We start from the raw sequence: 24,432 nt of genomic DNA, 5'->3' as shown, positions 1-24,432 counted from the left end.
TGGAGAAAATAAAGGATGCCCTAAGAGGCTTATCTGATGAATTTTCCTCCCGTGATCCACTGCTGTAATAAGCTGAAAAGCTTCCCCACGGCGCCACGGCATTCATTCAACACAAATGCCTGCCTGAGGAAGTCCCGGTTCAGGTGGGCCTTCAGGTGGACGGCTAAGGAACGCCCACCATTGCAGCTACGCTCCAGCCAATTGCGGTCCGGTGCAAAGTGTCGGGGGTCTGAGAGATAAAGAAATGTTAAATATGCACTTTGATAATGTTGTGTATTACAGGCATGCCTGCTTTATTGAATAATACATCACACGCACACTGGGAGCAATACCACAGCGGGAAGCTGAAGGGAAAAGAAAAGGAAATGTTTTAGAGCTGTGAGGGGTTTCTCCCAGGAGAAGATGTTTTTTTTGGGGGTTTATGATAAGACGCCGTGAACCTCCACACGCTCTGCTGGACTGCTAGAGGGTCCAAACGGATGGATTTAAGTCTTTTTACAGCTCACAGGCCCCAACTAATGAACGCACACGTAGTTTGAAAGCATCATTTGGCTTGCTTTAGTTCTTTGAAAAATGTAAACATTGCAAGGTCATACGTGTCAAATGTTGCTGAATGCTGACACAAAACATACATGGCAAAATTACACCCATATTTCCTCACTGCAAAGCATGCTGGGTCATATATAATATATACTTCATCCTGTCCACATGTGTTCAGCCACACCCTGATCATGACAAAAATAACTTATAATGCATGTGTGTGGGAATAAACAGGAAATTGGATGTTCTTATTAAGGATTGACGTGTCGCTACACTGGGCCAAATGTGGCCCGCAGGACACTACTTTGATATGAAAGTTTAACGTTAGTGCGGCCCGCGCAAGTTTGATATGGATGCTGTATGGTATCATGTACCCAGAAAAAATGATTACGTTTGATTAATGTTCATGTTAAAGGTTAAATAACTGGTAATAGTTATCCTCCCTATCCATGTGGAAGTGGTAAGTTTTTTTGCTATTTAAGTTTAAAGGAAATACTTGAAGGCTACCGTTTAGGTCGCTAGCTCTCTAGTTTGCGAGTTAGCATGTGTCTCAAGACCCCGCAGTTGCGCAATATGTTGTAAATAAAAAGAGTATAAATGTGACTATAGTCGTGTTTTGTCATGTCTACAGGGCTCTAATAATGCTTTGTTCATTTTAATCTGAAAAAAATCATTTGTCTACCCACCAACTATATGTGGTTTCTTAAGTTTTTATTATTTGCCATTTTATTATTATTATTATATTTATTTATTTATTACTGATTGATTGATTTTCTTTATTCTTGATTTATTTATTGTGTATTGTACATGTTCAAATGAAATAAAACCATTACCATATAATGGTATGTGACAAAAAATAAAATGAAACATAAAAATTTATTAAAAAAATAAAATCCAAATAAATTATATTAGGAAAGCAGGAAGTGAACAAATGTAACACTTACTGATTGTAAAAGTACCAGATGGAGGGGTAGGATTTAATAAGCTTTGCTTCTTCCTACTCCTTTTGGACATGTGGAACTGTGAACTGATTATGGGATGCATTCAATTGTAATCTGATGCATGTTCAAATGAAATAAAACCATTACCATTATTGATACATGATTGATCATTGATGATCAATGGCTGTGTAAAATGTTCTGTGAACTTTAAAACAGAAAGACCGTCAGTACAGCAGCAGCAGATGTAATATGTAATTCATGCTGACAAAAAAAAAAACAATAACGCTAGTAGCACTTAGAGAAAAGATAGGACATCCTCTACCTCTCCTGGTGCGCTATAGGACTGCAATGGTGGTGGGACCCCCCTTGAGACGCCACAGATGGGACAGCTTGTGCCATCCTGTTGGTCGGCCAGACGGTAAAATGTCAGAAAAATGTCAGGGGGGGAAAAGCAGTTGGCTTCATAGGGGCGGCTCCTCAGTGATGCCATTGAAGAGCAACAGACAGAAAATGTCAAAGTCCATCACTGCATTTCAGCAGCCTTTCTCACACTCGGGTGGGAGTGGGAGTGGGGTGGGAGGTTGGTGATAGATACTTTATTCATCTCCAAGAGTGGAGTAGTTGAGAAATATTGCAATGTACAAAGATTGAGTTCTGGTCTTCTTTGCCATCAGTACTCCGCTTGACACGCCTCTTCAATAATCAATGACCTTTACAGGACTGGGAACCAATTTGGAGCAACTAATGTCCTGATCTCCTTTTTTACCCCCCCGCCAAAACTCCAAAAACTGCATCTTGCAGAAGACAGCATACCCATTTCTACCATCATTCTCCTATCTCTCCCTGGAAGACTCACCAGATGCATGATGGAGAAATGAGACATTAATCTGCGGATGTCAGGACTATGGCCTGAAGGAGACAGGAAGTGTGGGGCATCTTATCGGGAAGCACGGCTGCCCCCGCCCCCCTCTTAGAACATTCTCAGAAAATGTGCGACGGGAGTGCGTCACTGCCGCGAGGCACCGAAGTCAGCCCGAGGCTGGAGAGAAGAAAAAAATGGTGCACTTGTTGCCACCATGACTGACAGAATAAGAGAATAAAATGGCAGCCAGTCCCCAGTCAGTGCCTGGTGTGTAATGGTACAGATGCTGCCTTTTTTCTTCAGTTTATTTGTTTAGATTGCAGTAATCATGAAGCGTGGCGCACCCCGCGCAGCGGTAATTTGGTCCAGCCCACCACTGTTTGCAGCCATTTTGGTAATTTAGTAGACTCGACTGCGCCAATTTCGTGACAAAACATTGCAGCAAAAGGTGCGCTGAAAGATCGCCAGCTATGACGTGGTCTATTCTTGGCGCAGGTGAAGCGCACTCTACGCAGTGGTAAATTGGCTAACGCCAAAACCTCACAGGCAGGTTTTTAAGAGTGTCAGGCACATTTCAATGCAACAAGTAACCACTATTTAAGGTAAGTGTCTGAACCAACACGGACATTTTTGTATTCGTTGTCCCATCACAGTCACACATAACAGAAATTGAACCTGACAGCAGCTGAGTAATCGGTGCACTTGTTGCCACAATGACTGACAGAATAAGAGAATAAAATGGCAGCCAGTCCCCAGTCAGTGCCTGGTGTGTAATGGTACAGATGCTGCCTTTTTTCTTCAGTTTATTTGTTTAGATTGCAGTAATCATGAAGCGTGGCGCACCCCGCGCAGCAGTAATTTGGTCCAGCCCACCACTGTGTGCAGCCATTTTGGTAATTTAGTAGACTCGACTGCGCCAATTTCGTGACAAAACATTGCGGCAAAAGGTGCGCTGAAAGATCGCCAGCTATGACGTGGTCTATTCTTGGCGCAGGTGAAGCGCACTCTACGCAGTGGTAAATTGGCTAACGCCAAAACCTCACAGGCAGGTTTTTAAGAGTGTCAGGCACATTTCAATGCAACAAGTAACCACTATTTAATGTAAGTGACTGAACCAACACGGACATTTTTTTATTGTCCCATCACAGTCACACATAACGGAAATTGAACCTGACAGCAGCTGAGTAATTGGTGCAAGACACAAGTGACCTGGTCAACATGTCAGGACTCCAAACTGTTCCCACAACGTTGGGAACATGAAATTGTCCAAAATGTTTTGGTATCCTGAAGCATTCAAAGTTCCTTTCATTGGAACTAAGGGGACTAAGTGGTCCTCATGGTGACGCGCATAGTGGCCTCTGATGTGCAGTCCAGTAGGCCCTATGCATTTAAAGGTGGCGTACATTTGATTAGTTAAGATTACATTCGTCTGTGTTTACATTCTCTCCTCTCTCGTTGCCACTTGCGCCAGTGGGAGGGACGGAGGTGTGGGTGCGCCATAGCCCTGCACCGCGGTCGTGCCAGGTCTACAAAAATAGAGCCCCATGTTTTGAACAATTTGTTTCCCGTGTATTTATCCAACAATTTGCGATCCAGTCGTTTTAAAAGCGGGAGCGGGACACCAAATGATCTGCTGCGATAAAACATCTTTGGTCCGTGACGCGATGCTCATGGTGGCGTGTAGCTCTGCAGTTGCTGGTAGAAACCTGGATTGGGCTGACATGAAGGCCGTGCCCGCTTCACCTGCCGGTACGCCTCGTCAAACGGCAGCCCCTCCCTCAGCATCAAGTAACCAATCACAATGGAGCAGGATCGAGATACGCCGGCGTTGCAGTGGACCAGCACCACGCCGTCCTGGAGAGCGAGAGATTAGGACAGTAATGGCTGATGATATTATTATTGTTATTATTATTATTTTACCACTTTTAGCCAGAACCAGATCATCCATCACAGACATGATGGAAACTTGATTTGCGTTTGCATCTGCCTTGTGTTTCTCTTATTTGACAGGCTGAGTCTTTCCATATCAGCGCGTGCATGGTCCATCTCATGAAGAAGCGCTGTGTAGTGTCTTCCGGGAATGTCATCCCATCAAAATCACATTTTCAACCTTCCGTACGCATCACTGCTCTCAGCTACGCATTTGCAGGCTTTTCAGGTTCCTTGTTCATTCCCGTTGAAGCTGTGATGATTGGTCAGCTTGTTTATTGCGGGAGATAGGTTCCAAAATGACCCACAATAAGTGAAATCCGCAAAGTAGTCGGCTTTGTTTACAATGATGCTACATGTTTTAGCATATTCTTATCATCTTTTCACATACTTTTCTCTTTAAATACTCCAAAAATGTTCAAACCTTCCTTTGAACTTCTATAATCAATCTACGAGGATGGAGACAAGAAATGTTTAAGAGACTCACACGCTCTCTTTATCCCGGCACCATTCATCTGTAGCATTTTTGTGTCCTTGTTAAAGGGGACATATTATACTCATTTTGGACCCTTGCTGACTTATTATGCTTTTTCCACTTTTTTGACCTAGAAATGTAGTTAGAATGTTGTATTCTCGTGTTAAACCATGCAATATGTTTTCGATAATGAGGTTTGCGCATTTGGAAGTGAGCCTTGAAAGAAATTCGGGATGGCTCAAAACGCTCGGTTTCAAAAGGCGTGGTAAAACCGCTCCATTGTGATGTCACAGAGGGACGGATTTCCTTAATGGGTGTGGTTGCAAAACCTCCCCCAAGACCTGGTTCCTCCGCCTTTCCCCGAGCTCTGCTCTTCTGTTAACTTGCTAGCAATGCCTTTAACAGAACTTCCTGATTCCCCGCTAGCAAAAGAAATGCATTTTAATCTGTCTTTGTGAATTAGAATGACAGAAAGTTAATATGAGCTAGCTAACAACGGCAACAAAAACACCAACAATGTTCCATTTATATTAACCGAGCTGTATCCATATTGTTATTGTAGCAGCTAACACCAAAACGATATGTATCTGGCGGATTGACACGACGCCTCGCTAGCAGCTCGTGTCAGCATCACTCACAGATAGAAGACTGGATACCTAGCTATAGCATCGTTAACGTCTAATGTAGTCATTACAGGTTTTTTTTGCAGGACTAACGGTGTTATTACTCAGGTAGAGCCACTGATTGTGGTGGGAAACGGCTATTAGCAAACCCGCTCCCTGTATGCACACTCTATAATGCTACACAGACAAGTACTTTTGTTTTTGCTTATCTAATGATATCTTCTGCTTCCTCTCTAACAAAAGCCTGTAGTATCATCCGCAAATAATACCAACTTTAAGTCTTTCTTAACTTTGCAAATGTCATTGATGTACAAGTTGAACAGTTTTGGTCCCAAAATTGACCCCTGGGGTACCCCACATGTAATATTTAAAACAGCAGATGTGTGTTCTCCTAGCTTTACTTATTGCTTCCCGTCAGCAAAGTAGCTTTTGACCCAGTTCAGAACTAATCCTCTTATTCCGTACCTTTCTAATTTAGTTATTATGATGTCATGATTGATTGTATCAAAGGCTTTTGTTGGATTCCATGAATCCTGCGGCGGCATACTTTCTATGATCTATGGCGTTAGTGATTTCATCTGTCATTTTAATCAGTGGCCTGGAGGTTGAAAGTTAAGCTCTGTAGCTGCGCTGACTTTCTGCTAGTAATTCATTAGCATTCATAAATCTGTCCAACCTGTTATTGAATAGCTTCTCTGTAATTTTAGAGAATTGTGGTAGTAAATAAGACTGGCCAGTAGTTTGTTAATTGATGTTTTGTCACCATTTTTAAAAATTGAAACTACTTTAGCTGTTTTTATTTGGTGGGGGAATTTTCCAGTCTGAAATGATAAATTAGTTAGCGGTTATACGGTCTGATTGATTATGTTTTATTACCGTTTTGTGTAAACAGAAGAGTAAAAGTGACTATAGGGATGCTATTTCATGTCTGGAGGGCTCTAATCATGTTAAAAAGTGTTGGAGTTTTACAGCATGGCCGTGATGTGGAACATTCATTAATTCATTCATTTTTTACCGGTTATTGTCACGAGGGTCGTGGGGGGTGCTGGAGCCTATCCCAGCCAATCACAGGGCACATATAGACAAACAACCATTCACACTCACATTCATACCTATGGACAATTTGGTGTCGCTAATTAACCTAGCATGTTTTTGGAATGTAGAGAGCCGAGGGTGGGATTTGAGCTCGGGTCTCCTAGGTGTGAGCCCTGCACACTAACCACTCGACCACCGTGCAGCCCTGATGTGGAACATCACGTATAAAACAAGACACTTTGCATCGACTGGTAAAAGGAGGACATAAGACAGGTCGAGATAAAAGGTGGGAAAAAAAAATGGCGTGTACCTGTTCCCGTGCTTCATCGATAAAAGCGCTACACTCGCTCAGATAAGACGTGATGTTGGTGTCAGGGAGGTCCAGGATCCGGAGTGTTTTGTACACCAGCTGATCTGAGAAGGCGTTGGCCACTCCGAAGGCCACATTCAGCACATGAGACACCTGCGGGAGAAAACGATCACCCACATGTTGCACCTGGAGAAAATGACCTCTGATTTCGAAGGTGAGACACGATAGATGGAGCAGAAGAGGTAAAAAGGAGGGGAGGGGCTGTCGGTTATGAGACAGATGGTGTTGATTCATTTTACCGTCTAGTCTCGATTAAATTTATTTGGCCTCAGAGCCTTCCATTCTGTTCTCTGTGATGTTACGCCACAATGACGGCGTCAGACAGTAAAGGACCGTATCACACTCCTCCACTTCTAAGGTGTAAGGGGTACACCCTGGACTGGTGGCCAGCCAATCACAGGGCACATATAGACAAACAACCATTCACACTCACATTCATACCTATGGACAATTTGGAGTCGCTAATCAACCTAGCATGTTTTTGGAATGTGGGAGGAAACCGGAGTACCCGGAGAAAAACCCACACAGAGATGGCCGATGGTGGGATTGAACTCGGGTCTCCTAGCTGTGAGGTCTGCGCGCTAACCACTCGACCGCTGTGCAGCCCTTTATCTGGAACTCATTCATTCATTCATTTTCTACCGCTTATCCTCACGAGGGTCACTGGGATAGGCTCCAGCATGCCTGTGAAAGAGGCGGGGCACACCCTAGTCGCCAGCCAATCACAGGGCTCATATAGACAAACAACCATTCACACTCACATTCATACCTATGGACAATTTGGAGTCGCTAATTAACCTAGCATGTTTTTGGAATGTGGGAGGAAACCGGAGTACCCGGAGAAAAACCCACACAGAGATGGCCGAGGGTGGGATTGAACTCGGGTCTCCTAGCTGTGAGGTCTGCGCGCTAACCACTTTACCGCCGTGCAGCCCTTTATCTGGAACTAATTGTTTCAAATAAATATATATATATATACACATATAAATATACACATATATACGTATATACATACATATATATATATATATATATATATATATATATATATATAGAGTATATACACATTTATTGCATAGCCTATACACACACCATAGTGACTATATGTGGGTATCATAACACATTCTTACACACTAATATACAATATTATTTGATGCTAATGCTAAAACAACACACACTTCCCCCATAGCAAGTTACCTAGCATGCCTTGCGGGTTTTCCATTAGTATAAAATAGTACTGTTTCACATGCGTGCGAATGTGATTCGATTATGATTCGGTGTGAGCCCGGGGTAAAGACTAGACATTTTCATCTGTGTTTTTGCCCCACCATTCTCTGGTGATCCTGGAAGAAAACCCCCAGAAAAAGACGGACTCTACCACCCTTGAACAGTATTCCTTTCTTGGTAGAGGGGAGTTTATTTTCTTCCCTTTCAAACCCTAACAAAAGGTGAATTGTATCGCTAGTGAAGCGAAGACACCCTCCACTCGCCCCAACTGTCTTTCTGTGCTTCTATACATCGGCCATTATTCTGCTGCCATCTTCCATTTACCGTCTGATCTATGACAGCATCGTATCATAAAAACACACATCCCTCTATTTTTACTCCCCCCCCCCAGCAATAAAAAACCAGGAGTGGGGAATGATTGGTGCGTACTCAGAGAGCACTCTGTGTGTCGTGTTGGGCAAATTGAGAAGTGAACAACACATCTGTGGCTCCCCAACAAGGCGGCGTTTGAGCAGTAAAGGAGCGAGGAGGACAGGGGAGGTCGACAAATAACGCTGCTCTCTTCATGGCGCCACATCTGTCCCGCATAAAGCCACAATGGACGTTTTGAAAAAAAGGTACTGGGGTGAAGTGGTGAAGTGTTACTGTATATGTACTTTATACTGTATGAACTGTATACAGTAAAGTCTCGTTATATTGATATCGGTTATAACGAATTACTACTTATTACGATACTATTTTCATTTCCCTGCAAATTTCTAGTCTTTTATGATATAATTAGTTCTGTTAGTACGATACCCTGTTATTATGATAATCCGGTTACTACGATGCCCTTTTCATCTCCCGCCAGCCAATTTGGTCTGCTTATATCGATACAAAAGCAGCTTAAATCAATCTTTGCTTAAGGATTTCAATACCAAAAAAGAACACGGCGAACGGCTGCTTCCAGTCAACTTTATTTTTCACACTTCCACCACCAGAGCGCAGCACACACACCGATTCCCGCACTTCCTGGTTCACAGGTCATGCTCAACCCGCCCCACATAGCTGGCCAAACACATGCCTGCAACAGAAGAACCAACTGCGTACAAACAACAAGCGTACAAATACATGTATTTAATTGTGTTGTATTCAGATATCTTTTTATCGCTTGCAATAATCACTGTTTTTCATATGTACATGCTGGCGTTCGTGGTTTCTCTCGTGTGTATAGATTCTATACACACGAGAGAAACCACGAACGCAGTTGGTTCTTCTGTTGCAGGCGTGTGTTTGGCCAGCTATGTGGGGCGGGTTGAGCATGACCTGTGAACCAGGAAAGTGCGGGAATCGGTGTGTGTGCTGTGCTCTGGTGGTGAAAAATAAAGTTGACTGGAAGCAGCCGTTCGCCGTGTTCTTTTTTGGTATTGAAATCCTTAAGCAAAGATTGATTTAAGCTGCTCGACATTGTTCTATACTACAGAACAATGTCGAGTGCATTATTGCCCACTTTTAATGCAGTTCGGCGCAGGATCGGATATATCGACAGTCCGGTTATATCGATATTTTTTCCGACTCCCGACAATATCGATATAACGAGACTTTACTGTACTAAGTTCTATGTGAAGTATTTCCATAATGCCTCATATTAACTCTCTAACAGGATCTCAGTGTATAGACTGGTTATATATCTCATCTGGTTTCATATTATCTACATACTGTATTGTATATAACTCTGGGAAAAACTGTTGATTTTTGTTAATACTTGGGCTGTTTATATTGTTTATTTTTCTATATTGTGTATTTTGTACTGCTTAACTGACTCTGTACTCTTGCTGCTGCGCAATACAAATTTCCCCACTGAGGGACGAATAAAGGCATATCTTAATCTTAATCTTAATCTTACTGGTATGCCTGGTAAGTACTATTACTAGGAAGAATAATCAACAACCAACACAAACACAAATTGTAGCAACTTTCAACAGTGCCGCAAGGCATGCTGGGAAGCTGCTGCTACCATCGCTATCCATCCCCCATGCAAGCACCGACCTTGTGTCTCTGCAACACGTCCATGTCCTGGGCCGCATCCTGAGACGCTGGAAGAAGAAGGAAAAATTCTTATTAATGATTCTATTAATTCTATTCTATTCTATTCTAAAATTCTATTAAAATTCTATTAAATTCTATTAATTTTTATAAATTCTTATTAATTAATCTAATTCTAATTTAATGTGACTGAAAGGCGTTGGTTCTACACCCTGATCAGCACAACCATAAGGTCTGCAGCTGCGCTTTGAAATGTTTATTGTCCCACAGATTGAACAAAACAAAGAAGGAATTCAAAGACCTGATCTCCTTCAACGCCACAAAACTGCCCGTTTAGACTTTTCCAAGGAGCATCAAACACGGGACATTTTTGAAAACGTGGAAAAAAAGTGGTGAATATGAGGGGAAAAAAATGGAAACTTCTAGATGGCTTCCAACGTTACAAAGCATTATTAGAGCCCTGTAGACATGACAAAACACGACTATAGTCACATTTATACTCTTTTTATTTACAACATATTGCGCAACTGCAGGGTCTTGTGACACATGCTAACTCACAAACTAGAGAGCTAGCAACCTAAACGGTGGCCTTCAAGTTATTTCCTTTAAACTTAAATAGCCAAAAACTTATCCTCCCTATCAGTGTGGAAGTGGTAACTATTAACAGTTATTTAACTTTTTTTCTGGGTACATGATACCATACAGCATCCGTATCAAACTTGCGCGGGCCGCACTAACGTTAAACTTTCATATCAAGGCGGGGGCCTCAAACTGGTGTCCTGCGGGCCACATTTGGCCCGCATGTCAAAACATTTGCCCACCACAGAGTTAGATATATGTTTTGGAGTAACACAAATAAATAAAAAAGTAATTGTCTTAAAAAAAATTCCAAGGCAGCAGCTGGACCATTACACCAGAAGGGCGACTGTGACCTTTCCACTCCCTACGGTGATGACTGTGGCAAGGAAAACGCCCTGAGTAAAGACTTTTTCTTTCCTATTTCGTGTCTAAACTTTATAAACTAAACTAAACTAGTGTCCTGCGGGCCACATTTGGCCCGCGGGCCGCGTGTTTGAGACCCCTGGTCTAAAGACGTCACTTTTTTTTTTTTTAACCCAATGTGGCCCACAAGTCAAGACATTTGCCCACAACTGAGTTAGATATATGTTATGGAGTAACAAAAATAAATGAAAAAGGAATTGTCTTAAAAAAATTCCAAGCTAGTGTCCTGCGGGCCACATTTGGCCCGCCGGCTGCGTGTTTGAGACCCCTGCTGTATGTTATTAACAATAGAATGTATTCAACCATAAAACACTGGTGGTTGATTCCATGATTCATTGATCCATGCTGATTATCCTCACTAGGTTGGTGGGGCTTTGCTGGAGCCTATCCTAGAGACACCCTGGACCGGCTGATGATTGCTTCGTTTAAGACACGATGGATGGAAAAGCGATGGCGTGAAGCCGAGAAATTGGAAGCACGAAACAGCGAGGGATTACTTTGTCACCTTCAAGTACTTTCATTCATTTAGCGACCATGGCTACTACCGTTATTACTAGCATTTACGTGGGCAGGGGCGCCATTACTATGCGGTTTGGCCACACATCCCGATGTGCTTGAAGCTCATCAAAACCAGCGAAGTTCCCCCGATGGGGACAATCACAGAATGGGTTTCTTGAAATCAGCTGTGACTATTTCATCAAATAGACAAGGAAGGTTTGTTAGCTTGAAATGGCTTTGGACATAAAAAACGCTTGACAGACACAATCCCAGCAGGGGTCGTAAGCGAGCGGTGGACACGGTGCAGACGGGCTGTGATTGGCTGATATGGAGGAGAAGAATCAGCACGTCAATGCTATTAGCGCTAATGTGCCGTGCAGGAAATATTGACTTTATGGAGCTGAACAGATGCAATATTACTATTGATCCCTGCTGAGATGTGGTCTGCTCCAATACACTGGGGTTAAATGTCACAATGGAGATTTCTGGACACTAGAAATATAATGAAATATGATATGATATATCGTCATAAGAAATCAAATCTAACAATAAGTGCCATTTCCAAATGAATGGCAGATCATTATCAATGCCCGGATACGTCATTGTTGACGTCTTACCCAGCAATAAAAATGGTCGCACCACTCCAACTTGAAGGTCCAGACTTGTATCTTCCACAAATCCATATCCGCTTGCTCCTTCCAGCTCCTCCACCTGCTCTCCATCCGCGCTTCTCTCCAGCAGCTTCCTGCCGCCGATGGTGGTAACATGCGTGTACTGTTTCCGTAGCCGGCTTCGAGAGAAAGACTGGATCTCTTGGGAAAGTGAATGCATCGCATCCAGGTCAAGCAGCCACTGAAAGAGAGGTGAACCCATGATGGATCTGCGCGATCGATCGATAGCGCTGCGCCCGAGATGGATCCATCGTTAGCGCACAAATCGATCGATTTCTGCGCTCACAATGGATATAACTGCCTTGCGCTGGAAACCGATGCTTTGACACTGCACTGATGATATAATGACAATAGTTGATCTGCTAATTGCATACAATGACAGGGTTAGGGTTAGGGTTAGGGTTTAGGGGTTAGGGGTTAGGGTTCACACTCCCCCCGCCGAGAACAGTAACAAAGTGAACTGCTTTGACAATTCATCAAAGATTTGAAATTTGCATGCATCGACTTCCTGTTGATTCTTCTAAGTAACAACGCTCAGCGCTGCCATCTGTTGGCATCTAAACAAACTACACACATCCATCCAGAAATCGATCGATTTGTGCGCTAAGGATGGATCCATCTCCGGCGCAGTGCTATCGATCGATCGTGCAGATCCATCGGTAGTACACGTATTCATATTTGTTCACTTATGATACATATGATTACATTTCTGATGAATTCAGTCTTGGTCATGCAGCCATATTGTGCATGGCCGATATATGAGAGAAGTGTAAAAGGTTAGTCTTTTGTTTTCTTTCTAACAAGTGGTAAACAAGCTGTGGTCGGATTTGTGGTGAATGGCACACCAACTATTCTCATGGTGAGATATGTTTACTGTATTCATCATACAGTATGGATGGTGAGGAAGTGAGATGTAAACAACATGGCGGTATGTGGGCAGCACATTATTCTACTAAGGCATTCATGCAGAAGAATAAGTACAATGTTGTGGAATGGACATCTCAGTCCACAGACTTAAATATTACTAAAAACCTGTGGTGTGATTTACACCCAAACTTTATGAACAATTAATTTATCTCATCTTCTCCCTACGTCACAGCCAGAAATGGTGAAGAATAATGGAATAACAATTTCTTAGTGGCTTCTTCTACTAGTCCTTAGGTTTGAAGGTGTAAAACAAAGGAAAGGGCTAAGGGTTACAATGGTAGAATTGAGATTAAAAATTGCGCAAATGTTGTGTTCAGGGACCGCCGAATTAAGTACCTGAACGTCCGAAGACACATCATTGGTGAAAGCATCAATGTACTTTCACGTCTAAAACCGGCTGCTTCATAACAGTCAGCGCATCTATTTAACCAACAAATGACATAATAGAAATAATACTTCATAGATTTACTGATTTTGAACATGAAATGATTGTTACACTCACCTGTATAAGATGTATAAGATGACTAACTCGACGTATTTACAGTGCCGTCAAGCTACACTTGTTTGGGAAACCGGAAGTGACGCCACAACTTGATACGTTCATGGCCTTAAAATAATTGGAAATATCCGAAACCTCACTGAAGAAGCGTCATGTCCCGCAACTCAACTGATATTTCTCCTCATATTGAATTGTTATCGCAGAGTTGAATACTAATGTAAAAACTAATAATATACTCCAATAATTATTTCGCCTTTGAAGGGTCCAATGTATTAGATTCTGATTCCAAATAATTGAACATCAGTTGCTTTATAAGTATATCACTGTCGTGAATTATGTGTTCTGTACTATTTAATAATAGCTAGCTACATTTACAATGACGTCCATGGGAAAGCTGAGCCACATACTAATAATCCTACTATATATGAGGGGCGTTGAACGCACCATAGTGAAAATTGGGATTCCTCTCATCCCAGTGAAAAAAAAACACGGCAAGAGGCTGAAGAGACGGTGGGTGGAGTACAGGAAGCCGATCATGGACCAAATCTAATTCCTAAAAAAAACAATATCTTAGCGAAGACGACCCTGTGGACATTTGCAATTTTCTGTCTTTTTTTTTTCGTGGTGCCTGATTTGGGGGGATCGAATCGAGGAGTTCCAAGATGTCTCGGGGAGTGATCCAGCCTAGCCAGCAGAAACTGGCAGAAAAGCTCACCATCCTCAACGACAGAGGCATCGGGATGTTGACCCGTGTGTACAACATCAAAAAGGTTAGCATCTACACCTTCGGCTTGATTTGTATAAATTCCTAAGCGCACATATTTCATATATTTCATGCAATATGAACATTTGTCACACTAGGAATTGTTTTAAATGTTAGCTCTGGGCTCTTCTTGTTTTATTATATTACCCCCGACATATATTATATAGCATAACTCAACGAAAACGCGAGTGAAGTTGACCTAATTGTGTCACATTAGCATCCGCAGAGGCTACCGGTGGAAACGGTTAGCATCAGTGGCTAACATTAGCTTGCAGTCATGTTGGTCTTACGCTGTAAAAGGAATTCAAGGTGGACGAGAAGATGGTTTAATGCGGGTTTGTACAAAAGATATGCATTGAATCTGGCTTATAGACAAACAAGAAGTCCGACGAAGGCTTGTTGACCCCGGGCCGCTAGCGACAAAGCTCGGGCCTGCGGTTGGTTAATGGCGGAGGGTGTCGGCGAGGCTAAAGTAGGCTAACCGTCGGGAAGCTAACCAGCCGGGGCTCCGCCTTACTCCAGGGAGCCCCAGCATACACAGACACTACTGAATTGGTTTTAATAACGTTGACATACTTTAACCAGAGCAGTTGAAAAACATCAACACGTTTTCATTGTTTTTTTTTTTTAATTTACGCTAATACCCATAATTGTCAATATCTTCGCAAATTATCACCAAGGGGCTGGAATCACGTACAATGTAAATCACATTGCAATATGTGAAAATAATAACTGCACTATGCAAAATGTAAGAAACATCTGCAGTGCATCTGTACATCACAATCTATTAAAACAGTCCTTTGAACGACATTTTCAGTTGGTAGGGATTTATACAATGGTACCTAATGTTGTGCTCATTGGTGATGGATGTAGTTGCCTTATTAGCTTACTGCAAATAAGGAAGAAATAAGTTTAGGAAAAGGGAAGCCATGTTGAAACATTCATGCCAGGCAGCGATTGAAGCTATCATTATCAGTGGATAAACCTATAGCAATATGAGCCATGTTGATGCATATGTCATATTATCAGACATCCCTGGTGTTTACTGATGTCTACATCCATAAATTGGAATTCAACCTGTGTCTCTGCAACAAGACATTGGCAAGGTCTTGTTGACAACATAAATGTAATCGACTACTTCAAAGATGATATGGAATGTAATGTGTGCATTATGCATGCATGCATTCACTCCAGCGTCGTTCAAATGTGCACTTGCTGACTGAGAAGATGTGCAGCGTGGAGTGTACCAGGTAGTCATGTTGGGAGTTTGGTAGTCATGTGTTGCTGTTAAAGGATTGTGTTGCACAATGCCACAACATTTGGGCTTTGTTCCCTTGGCTGTGATGGTGTCAGCTAAATGTACTCCCTTGTTGTGGAATATGAAGCCTGGCCATTCATTTGATTGATATGATAGACTGAGCCTGTTTGTGCACCAGCAGCGTCAACAAATGAATGAGGGGCCTGGAAAAGAGTCAGTTTTTTTCGAATGAATGTTAAATGTTGAACCGTTTCAACCTATTGTATTGTTTTTCTATGGTTTCTAGTTGGTAGACAGTATCTCATTAAGTGATGGACTTGGTAAAGAACAGCTAAATACAGATTTGTTATTCAATATTCGGAACCTCACAAGAAAGGCAACTGTCTGCTTGATAAGAATACAGTGCTACTTTGGTTTTTGTTTTTAAAATCTCAAAGCATCCAAAATAGAATCGTATGAAAACCAAACTATTTTTTCCCAGACACCCAAAAACATTCCTAAAAATGCACAGAAAGCATAGAAATTGATAAATGTGTAGGTTAGCTAAGAACTTTGATGATGATGTCATAGAGGGAGAACTAGCAGACAACGACTTGTGCGTGGGAGTGGAGACAAGACTCGTCAAACCACGTTAACCAGCTCAGTGTTGTTAACACAACAAGTCCCAAACACGCGGGATTCTTTTTTGGGGGGGGCTTTATCCCATAGAAAGACACACAGCACCACTGTGTCAGGTTGCAGTGGTTTGACCGTACCATAACCGAGGCACTGTATGAAAACCAAGACATAATTTTTGTGGAAAGCCAAAACCTACTAAAACTGAGGTACTGTTCTACACCGGAACCTAATTTTTCCATCATGAATTACTTCCAAAAGGGTAGATGAAAAGCAGATACAACTTTTTCACTTCCAATCCGATACCGATGTCGCAGCCTTGGAGCTAGTCAGCTTCATGTTTTACAACGATTCCATATCTTTGAAGGCTGTGAAACCCTCGCCGTGCTCTTGTTTAAACCCTCTCAAAGTTCAAACCCTTGTAGGTTATGTAAGTTCATTATTATAAAATGAAACCAACAATCGAAACCTGTTGGAGAAACCAAAATAGAAAGAAATATGATAGCTTTTAGGAATGGAATGATCAACCTAGGAGGTTGGAGGAGACAAATGACTTCTCACATGTCTTTCACGGCTCCTCTGGCGGTGCCGCTTCACTCCAGCGTTTTTGTATCCTTGTTGAAACGTATTGCCGCTGTCATCCTTGTTCTTGCAGAAGTTTTCCTAGGGTGCTTTGGCGGAGTGATGCAGTTCAACATGGTAGGGAAAGCGGGCTTACCCATGGAGTTGCTAATAGCCCTTTCCACCACAATCGCTGGGTCTGCCCGAGTGTTTTTAAACACGGGTTGTCCTGCTAAAAATAAAGTAATGACCACATTCCCACTGCTGATGTTGTCTGCATCCAAGATTGTCTGCAATTAGTAATCATGGCGCCCTCACGCTTCGGAGCTCCACGGCTCCAGCGGTGCCACTGACAAAGTGTATCCGACAATGAGTGCTCCTTATCGGGCAGGCGAGGTGTACGCAGCGTCCTCACGTCCCGGTTCTCCTGTGCTCTAGCGGAGTGGGCGTACCCTGAGGTGGGTCGTGGGTGAAATAAATAATCCAGCGAGACTAGGTGCAGATTGTGGAAGATCTTGAAAGCTTTCTGTGTGGGTTATGGTGAGTAGATGCTGTATAGGAGTCCACAACTCGATAAAATGGCCCAACATGAGCATCATAGGTCCCCTTTAAAGTTACGGGGAAAGCCTCTGCCAGTTACTAGGCAACCGCCGCATACCAGTCCCTCCCAAAAATGTGGACGAAATACAGAATAACAGTAAAGAGTGTCTGGGCCTTACGTTGTTGTCCTTCCACTTCTCTGGACAAGAGAAAGAGTGTTATTATTCCAGCACCACCATGGATGTGTGTGCGTAGGAAGGGACGCTACTGTTGCGTGTTAGCATCAAGCCAGCGTGCGTTACACATGTGTTCATAAAGACTGCATGCCGGTTAGTGTGTCATGCATGCAAGCGTGTGTGATGCAGCAAGTTTGTCTGGGTGGTTTTGATTTCTTCTCTTCTTCTCTCCGTTCCAATGCTTCCCCCTCTCCTATGCAGCAAGGACAAGTTTGGAAGGTTTGCAAAGTTTATCACCTTCCACTGATGAGACCCGTCCCTCCCCGCCTTCACCCTTCCTCCTCGCTCCGCCCACCCGTCCCCCCACCCCCTGGCTACCTGTACTGATCTGTTGGTCCTCTGTGCCTCCTCATGTTTGACTGATGATGACCTGGAAATTGACGTCCATCACAGTGTCAGCACACTGCTGTGCTTCACTTTCAAAAGCAGAAGTAGTCCTGGTGGCTTTATTGGGACATGTTGCAAGTCCATCGTAATGACTTTATCACTTCGTCTCAGTCATGTTTCACCCATGACCTCTCGCACTCAAAGGAATGAACTCTTATTCCGCAACGACGCATCAAGGAAACAAAGAAAACACTTTTCATTCAAATGATTGGCTTTCAAAATATCAGAATAAGATGTCCGTTTGTTTTTCAAAGAAAGCTGAACGCAAATCTCGTTATATTAGTCAGTCAGAAACAACAATGGTAAGTCTATTTCTACCAAATAGTATTCCGTACTCTTAAATTTAATATTTTGGTAGTAAAGAGCATAGATAACCTGTCTACCACCTTCTAAATACACTGGAACATGATTAGAGACCACTAGACATGAAATAACACCCCTATAGTCACCGTTACACTCCTATTACCCAATATAGTAGACATCATGAGACAACATAAGGCATAGATAACCAGTTTACCACCTTCTAAATACACTTGAACATGATTAGAGACCACTAGACATGAAATAACACCCCTATAGTCACTGTTACACTCCTATTACCCAACATAGTAGACATCATGAGAGAAAATAAGGCATAGATAACCTGTTTACCACCTTCTAAATACACTTGAACATCATTAGAGACCACTAGACATGAAATAACACCCCTATAGTCACCTTTACTCTCCTATTACCCAATATAGTAGACATCATGAGACAAAATAAGGCATAGATAACCTGTTCACTACCCTCTAAATACACTTGAACATGATTAGAGCCCACTAGACATGAAATAACACCCCTATAAGGCATAGATAACCTGTTTACCACCTTCTAAATACACTTGAACATGATTAGAGACCACCAGACATGAAATAACACCCCTATAGTCACCGTTACACTCCTATTACCCAATACAGTAGACAGCATGAGACAAAAATAAGGCATAGATAACCTGTTTACCACCTTCTAAATACACTTGAACATGATTAGAGCACAGTAGACATGAAATAACACCCCTATAGTCACTGTTGCACTCCTATTACCCAATATAGTAAACATCATGAGACAAAATAAGGCATAGCTAACTTGTTTACCACCTTCTAAATACACTTGAACATGATTAGAGCCCACTAGACATGAAATAACACCCCTATAGTCAACTTTACACTCCTATTACCCAATATAGTAGACACTTGGAAATGATTAGAGCCCTCTAGACTAAGGCTGCCATTAGTTGGTTACGTCATTTAGTCGAGACAATTATGTAAAAGTGGTAATATTCCCACAAAAAGTCTTAATTTTACAAAAACAATATTGTCATATTATGAGGCAAAGCATAAAATTGAAACATTGAAGTCAGTAGGATAGTTATTTTTGCCAGTCCTAATATGATGGGTAAAAATAAAGTATGTTATCCTATAGTGAGAATAAAGTCATGAAATGACAATTGTTGAGGTTGCAGTATGTTTTGTTGATTTGAATACTTGAATAGTACACCTGTACACACAGCGTCAGATGGAGTTGTAATCTTCTTGGCATCGCCACATGGAATGCTTTACAACATCAACGTGGCCCCCACATTCACCACGCTGGGACCGTGAATATCTTATTTTGCTCTGAAATTGAAATTATTCGCATCGGAGAGACTGAACTCAGAGGCTATTTATCAATATTTATTGATGAATTGAACTCTAAACATCCCGTTATATCCCAATCCCAAATCAATAAGTTGGATTCAGTGATCAATCAAATCCTTCATGGGAAAGTCAGTGTTTTTCCCTGTCTTGTGATGTGAGCTCCAAAGCTTTAAAGGCCCTCCATTAGGAATGAAAGGAAGGAATCCTATAGCGCACACAAGCTGAAGATCTGTTCTGGTATCCAGGCAACAGCTCCCTCACTCGTCACGCTCATCAGCTTCTTCCCATGCCATCCCTTCATTGGCTGTGCTCATCCTCCCATCCATCCATCCATCCTCACATCCATCCATCCTCCCATCCATCCATCCATTTATGGGATCTTGATGCATCGAGCACAACCTCATGTCAGTAGTATCTTATTATGATGAAAACCAACTCCCCCATGCTGTACAGGAGATGTACGTGTTTACATTGAATGTGGAACATCATTGGCCACAGTGCATGTGGGCGGATCTTGGGACCTCTGTATGTATAGCGCCGGGGTCGGGAACCCTTTTGGCGAAGAGAGCATCGATAGCCACATCTTTTATATATCAGATATCATATCAGATTTTTTTTTTACATTGAATACAAATAAATGTGTGCATTTTTACGCAATATTTGAGAATATTAAATTGAGTGTCTGCATTCATTCCTTGTAATTTATGTTGTTATACTGAAGCTAATCAATAAATGAAATGTGTCTTCCCGTCAATGTGCCCTTGTGGTGGTGCATGGTTTTGCACAGCTTTGTGGTAGGCTTGGGCGATATGGACCTTAGCATATATGGTGTGCGTAGTCTTGTATAAAAAGCTACGTTTAAGCTAAGTTTAAGCCATAACTTGAAATAGACGTGTGTCAAAAGCACATGTATTTCTTGGTAAAAAAAAAAAGGCTAACTTTTCTAATGGGATGTCAGCCCGTGCACACATTTAAGGAATATGTAGTCACCCATGCCATTCCAACTGCATATCAAAGATATTTTTGTTACACTCTTGTTTTGTTTACGCATACATGGGGCAAACGGCACTCTTATTTTGAAGGACGGTCCGGGAAGTGTGTGGAGAATGTGTATTTTTACGGCGAAGCTACATTCAAAAATAAGAATCTGTACTTCTTGATTAGACATTGTAAAACATTCTTTACATTACAGCCTTAAAACACAACATGATGAAAATATACTCAGCCCGAGTCACACACGCAACCACTTAGCATGCTAAACTAAGCTAACCCTGCTAGCTTCCTTTCACGCTCTGTAAGAGGAGATTCAGACAATTTTCACCGGTGTTTATCACCATGTCAACAAGTTTAGGTCAAGTAAATAGTCGCCCACACCAACGTACCTTCTCCTCTCCACAGCATTTCATTCATCTTATATATCCGCTGCGGCATGCTGTCATCAACTCTGATTGTTTACTTTCTCATTTATATTGATATAAATCATTTTATGAACATTAGAAGAATGCAAATAGTCCGTCTGTGAATGGCTTTCCCTTCCTCGCTGTTGCTAAATTAGCAGCAAGCTAGCCCAAGTCCAGTCAGCTTGGAGACTCCAAGCACATAGTTATGCTAGCTAGCTTGCATTTTGGAAGGCAGGTCTTGGCATGCCTTCTTGTCATTGGCCCCCGCTGCATATGTACATGCAAATGTAGCATGGCGCTGCATTATATTTGGCCTTTTTCATGGAGGGAATTTTATGGCTGCATTTTAGCCATTAGCCGTCAAAGCTGCTCTCTTCCGCAAGGCCAATTCCTCTGTCCGTTTCTGCTCAAATAAACGCCACTCCTCATCTTTCTTGCTTCTCTTCTTTGCCCTAGCTAGGTGCAAAGTTCACAGCGGAGGCTACCACATTAGCCAATTGTAATCATGCATTGGCCTTCTGACCAGAACCTATGGCAAGGACAGCTATTGGCTGTAGAAAATGGAAAAAAGATGGCTTACAATACATGATAATGTTTGTATTTTGAGTATTTTGTTAACACAGTGATTTTTACTAAAAAATGTAAGCAAAACAAAATTAATTAATTCATTCATTCATTTTCTACCGCTTTTTCCTCACGAGGGTTGCGGGGGTTGCTGGAGCCTATCCCAGCTGTCTTCGGGCGAGAGGCGGGGTACACCCTGGACTGGTCGCCAGCCAATCACAGGGCACATATAGACAAACAACCATTCACACTCACATTCATACCTATGGACAATTTGGAGTCGCTAATTAACCTAGCATGTTTTTGGAATGTGGGAGGAAACCGAATTTACAAAACTAATTTAAAAATTAAATTAAATTAAAAAAGAGCTATAGGGTTCCAGACCCCTTGTGTAGCGTCTTAAAAGTCACTTCAGTACCTGCAATGTTTAAAGCAACCATCTAATGGCAGACTTGGTCTGGATGCGGACCCAGTAATGGGACCAATTCAAGTCAATTGGAAAATACAATAACACAGAATCATGCTCACGCAGCGGCAGTTGGCCGGCGTGATTACTTCAGCTATTGCAGTTAACGTGACAGCAAACACAATGACATCACTCGTTAAGAGCCAATGAAATTAAACATCCATCCATCCATTTCCTGTAGCGCTAATCTTGGAATAGAATTGTGACTCGTTCAAAAGCAAGGCATTGATGGAGAAAAGCCAAAGCATGGAGGGAAATATGTTCATTCTTCCAGAATCCAGTGCCAAAGCGCTGCCCAGTATGAAAGATCTACTAGCGTCATAGCACGGTGAAGATGAGTCCTCGCTAAGGATTGTATGGATATTGAAGCAAAATAACTACATCTTTGCTAACGTGGATTCTTCTGTGTCAGAGATCTTATTCAAAGATAAATGTAAGCGAAATGTTCTCTTGAGTATGATTCATGGTTTTTCTTTAGTTTTATTTAAGAAAATAAACCTCATGATTTTACTTTTATTTTGATGGGAAATTTGCTCCTGTTTTCATTCAAATGCAATTTAGTATACAAATTCTGCGCTAATATTCAATGGGGGCCATAACACTGTTTTAGAAGTAGCGTGCGGTGATATGGATCTTAGTATACATCATGTGCTGTATGAGATATGAGAGTCCAGTGTTATGATAACACAGGCGTATCGAGGCCTGTCAACAAATCACATATGGCTGGTGGATTATTGTGCTACAAAGTATCATCGATATTCAAAATTATGGCTACATTTTTGTAAGGTAAGAGTTGTCATTGACATTTGCACCACTAGCATAGCGTGTACCTGTTTGAGACGTCCACACAGAGGTCGTCTGTCGCCAGAGGACGCACCATTTTGCACACATGTTTGCTACTAACTGCAGCCTGGGTAGTAGCTACCGTAGCTTGTAGCGACTGTTGTTTCCACTTCAAGAAGCTATGCAGATGCAGAGTGAACACTCTTGTCATCCAGCCTGTGTGTCACAGAGTGAAGAGCAGACCCACAAACACATGTATGCAATTTATTCAGGACTTTATAATTATCCATCTGATTTTTAGGGGAGGGATCGGTCGATACGTCGATTTATCCGTTATCGTGACGGGCCTAGATGTATCCATCTTGCAGTGTTATGAAATTACACAGCATGTCTCCACTCGGCGTGCTCATTTGTTATTAAATGTCATGGTTGACACTTGCGAAATAGCTAATATTCTTGGGTGTACTATGTACTACGAACATACTACAAACCCTAAGTATTCTAATAATAAGAAGATAGCAACATTATTTCAAAAAGTAACCTAGCATGAAGGTAATAGTTTGCTTGGACAGGCAGTTGAGCTGCCGTCGAGCTGCCGTCATTTGCCGTCATTGTCATCAACACAAGATGCATACTTTTATCTATGCATGCCCTCTCACACACACATGCTCGCACACGCAGAGGAACACAGTCCAAACCCGCAGATGTGTTGTAAAATTCTTTCTTTTATGAAGGGCACTGAGCACAGTGGATCAGTCATTAGTGGATTGTATCCTATATTGAATGTATACATAATGGTTGGGTTGGGTTATATGGACCTTAGCATCTATTATGATATTTTGGGGATGTATAACGATATGAAAATACACGCTTCGCATGTTTTTTATGTGATCATGGGGCACTGTAAAACCCTCCTTACATTAAAGCCCTAAAACGCAACCTAGTGAAAAAATACTCATCCAGCCCGAGTCACACACACATACAACCACACAAGCTAACCCGGCTAGCTTCCATTCACGATCTGGAAGAGGAAATTCACAATGTCATCAACTCACCCAACCCTAATGTATATACAGTATATTGTGTTTGAGTTGTTAAGCTATCGTCTCATATTAAAAGGGACCCGTTATGCTCATTTTCCAACCCTTTGTATTGAGCTGTGGACCCCTATAGAGCAGCAACACACAATAACCCGCATAGAAAACCTGTTTAGACTTTGTTCCCCTTTTAACAGTAATAATATTTTAGTGCAGCATTTCTGCAAACAATTGTGTACTGGTCATAATGCAGGTGTGTACTGGTCATAATGCAGGAGTGTACTCGTCATAATGCAGACGTGTACAGGTCATGATGCGGGAGTGTAGAGGTCATGATGCGGGAGTGTAGAGGTCATGATGCGGGAGTGTAGAGGTCATGATGCGGGAGTGTAGAGGTCATGATGCGGGAGTGTAGAGGTCATGATGCGGGCGTGTGCAGGTCATGATGCGGGCGTGTGCAAGTCATGTTGCAGGAGGGTAGAGGTCATGATGCGGGAGTGTAGAGGTCATGATGCGGGA

At 42.2% G+C, this 24,432-nt stretch overlaps 2 protein-coding genes across 5 annotated transcripts in view; one reads left to right on the top strand and one right to left on the bottom strand.

Moving 5' to 3' along the window:
- Nucleotides 1-3,983: 3,983 nt before the first annotated feature.
- Nucleotides 3,984-12,376, bottom strand: LOC131110480 (dual specificity protein phosphatase 19-like). The gene is made up of 4 exons (XM_078794375.1): nucleotides 12,145-12,376; nucleotides 10,031-10,077; nucleotides 6,716-6,868; nucleotides 3,984-4,197 (listed from the first exon to the last, which is right to left on the bottom strand). Exons 1-4 carry the CDS (start codon nucleotides 12,356-12,358, stop codon nucleotides 4,012-4,014), a joined length of 600 nt encoding a protein of 199 aa, XP_078650501.1. The 5' UTR covers nucleotides 12,359-12,376; the 3' UTR covers nucleotides 3,984-4,011.
- A 1,704-nt stretch (nucleotides 12,377-14,080) lies between these two features.
- The window catches only part of nckap1 (NCK-associated protein 1), a 32,444-nt gene continuing 22,092 nt past the window's right edge, over nucleotides 14,081-24,432 (top strand). For 2 of the 4 annotated variants that reach the window (XM_058063524.2, XM_058063533.2), the window contains exons 1-2: nucleotides 14,081-14,394; nucleotides 17,799-17,816. In XM_058063524.2, coding sequence (XP_057919507.2) covers nucleotides 14,287-14,394; nucleotides 17,799-17,816 — 126 coding nt within the window. In that variant the 5' untranslated portion in view covers nucleotides 14,081-14,286. The remainder of the gene's footprint in view (nucleotides 14,395-17,798; nucleotides 17,817-24,432) is intronic. The other 2 variants (XM_058063540.2, XM_058063548.2) reach the window with 2 other exon arrangements.

The sequence above is a fragment of the Doryrhamphus excisus genome, linkage group LG10 (assembly GCF_037039965.1).
Source record: "Doryrhamphus excisus strain RoL-2023G ecotype Guam linkage group LG10, RoL_Dexc_Guam_v1.1, whole genome shotgun sequence".
NCBI classification, from domain to species: Eukaryota; Metazoa; Chordata; class Actinopteri; order Syngnathiformes; family Syngnathidae; genus Doryrhamphus; species Doryrhamphus excisus.
Note: the sequence above shows the minus strand (reverse complement) of the source record. Positions and strands in the feature narration are given on the sequence as shown.

Coding starts and splice junctions, on each gene's coding strand:
- LOC131110480 (XM_078794375.1), bottom strand. CDS start 12,358: ATGCATTCACTTTCCCAAGAGATCCAGTCTTTCTCTCGAAGCCGGCTA. Junction 10,078..12,144: donor GCGACCATTTTTATTGCTGG/GTAAGACGTCAA, acceptor TTCTTCTTCCAG/CGTCTCAGGATGCGGCCCAG. Junction 4,198..6,715: donor TCGATGAAGCACGGGAACAG/GTACACGCCATT, acceptor CTCGCTCTCCAG/GACGGCGTGGTGCTGGTCCA.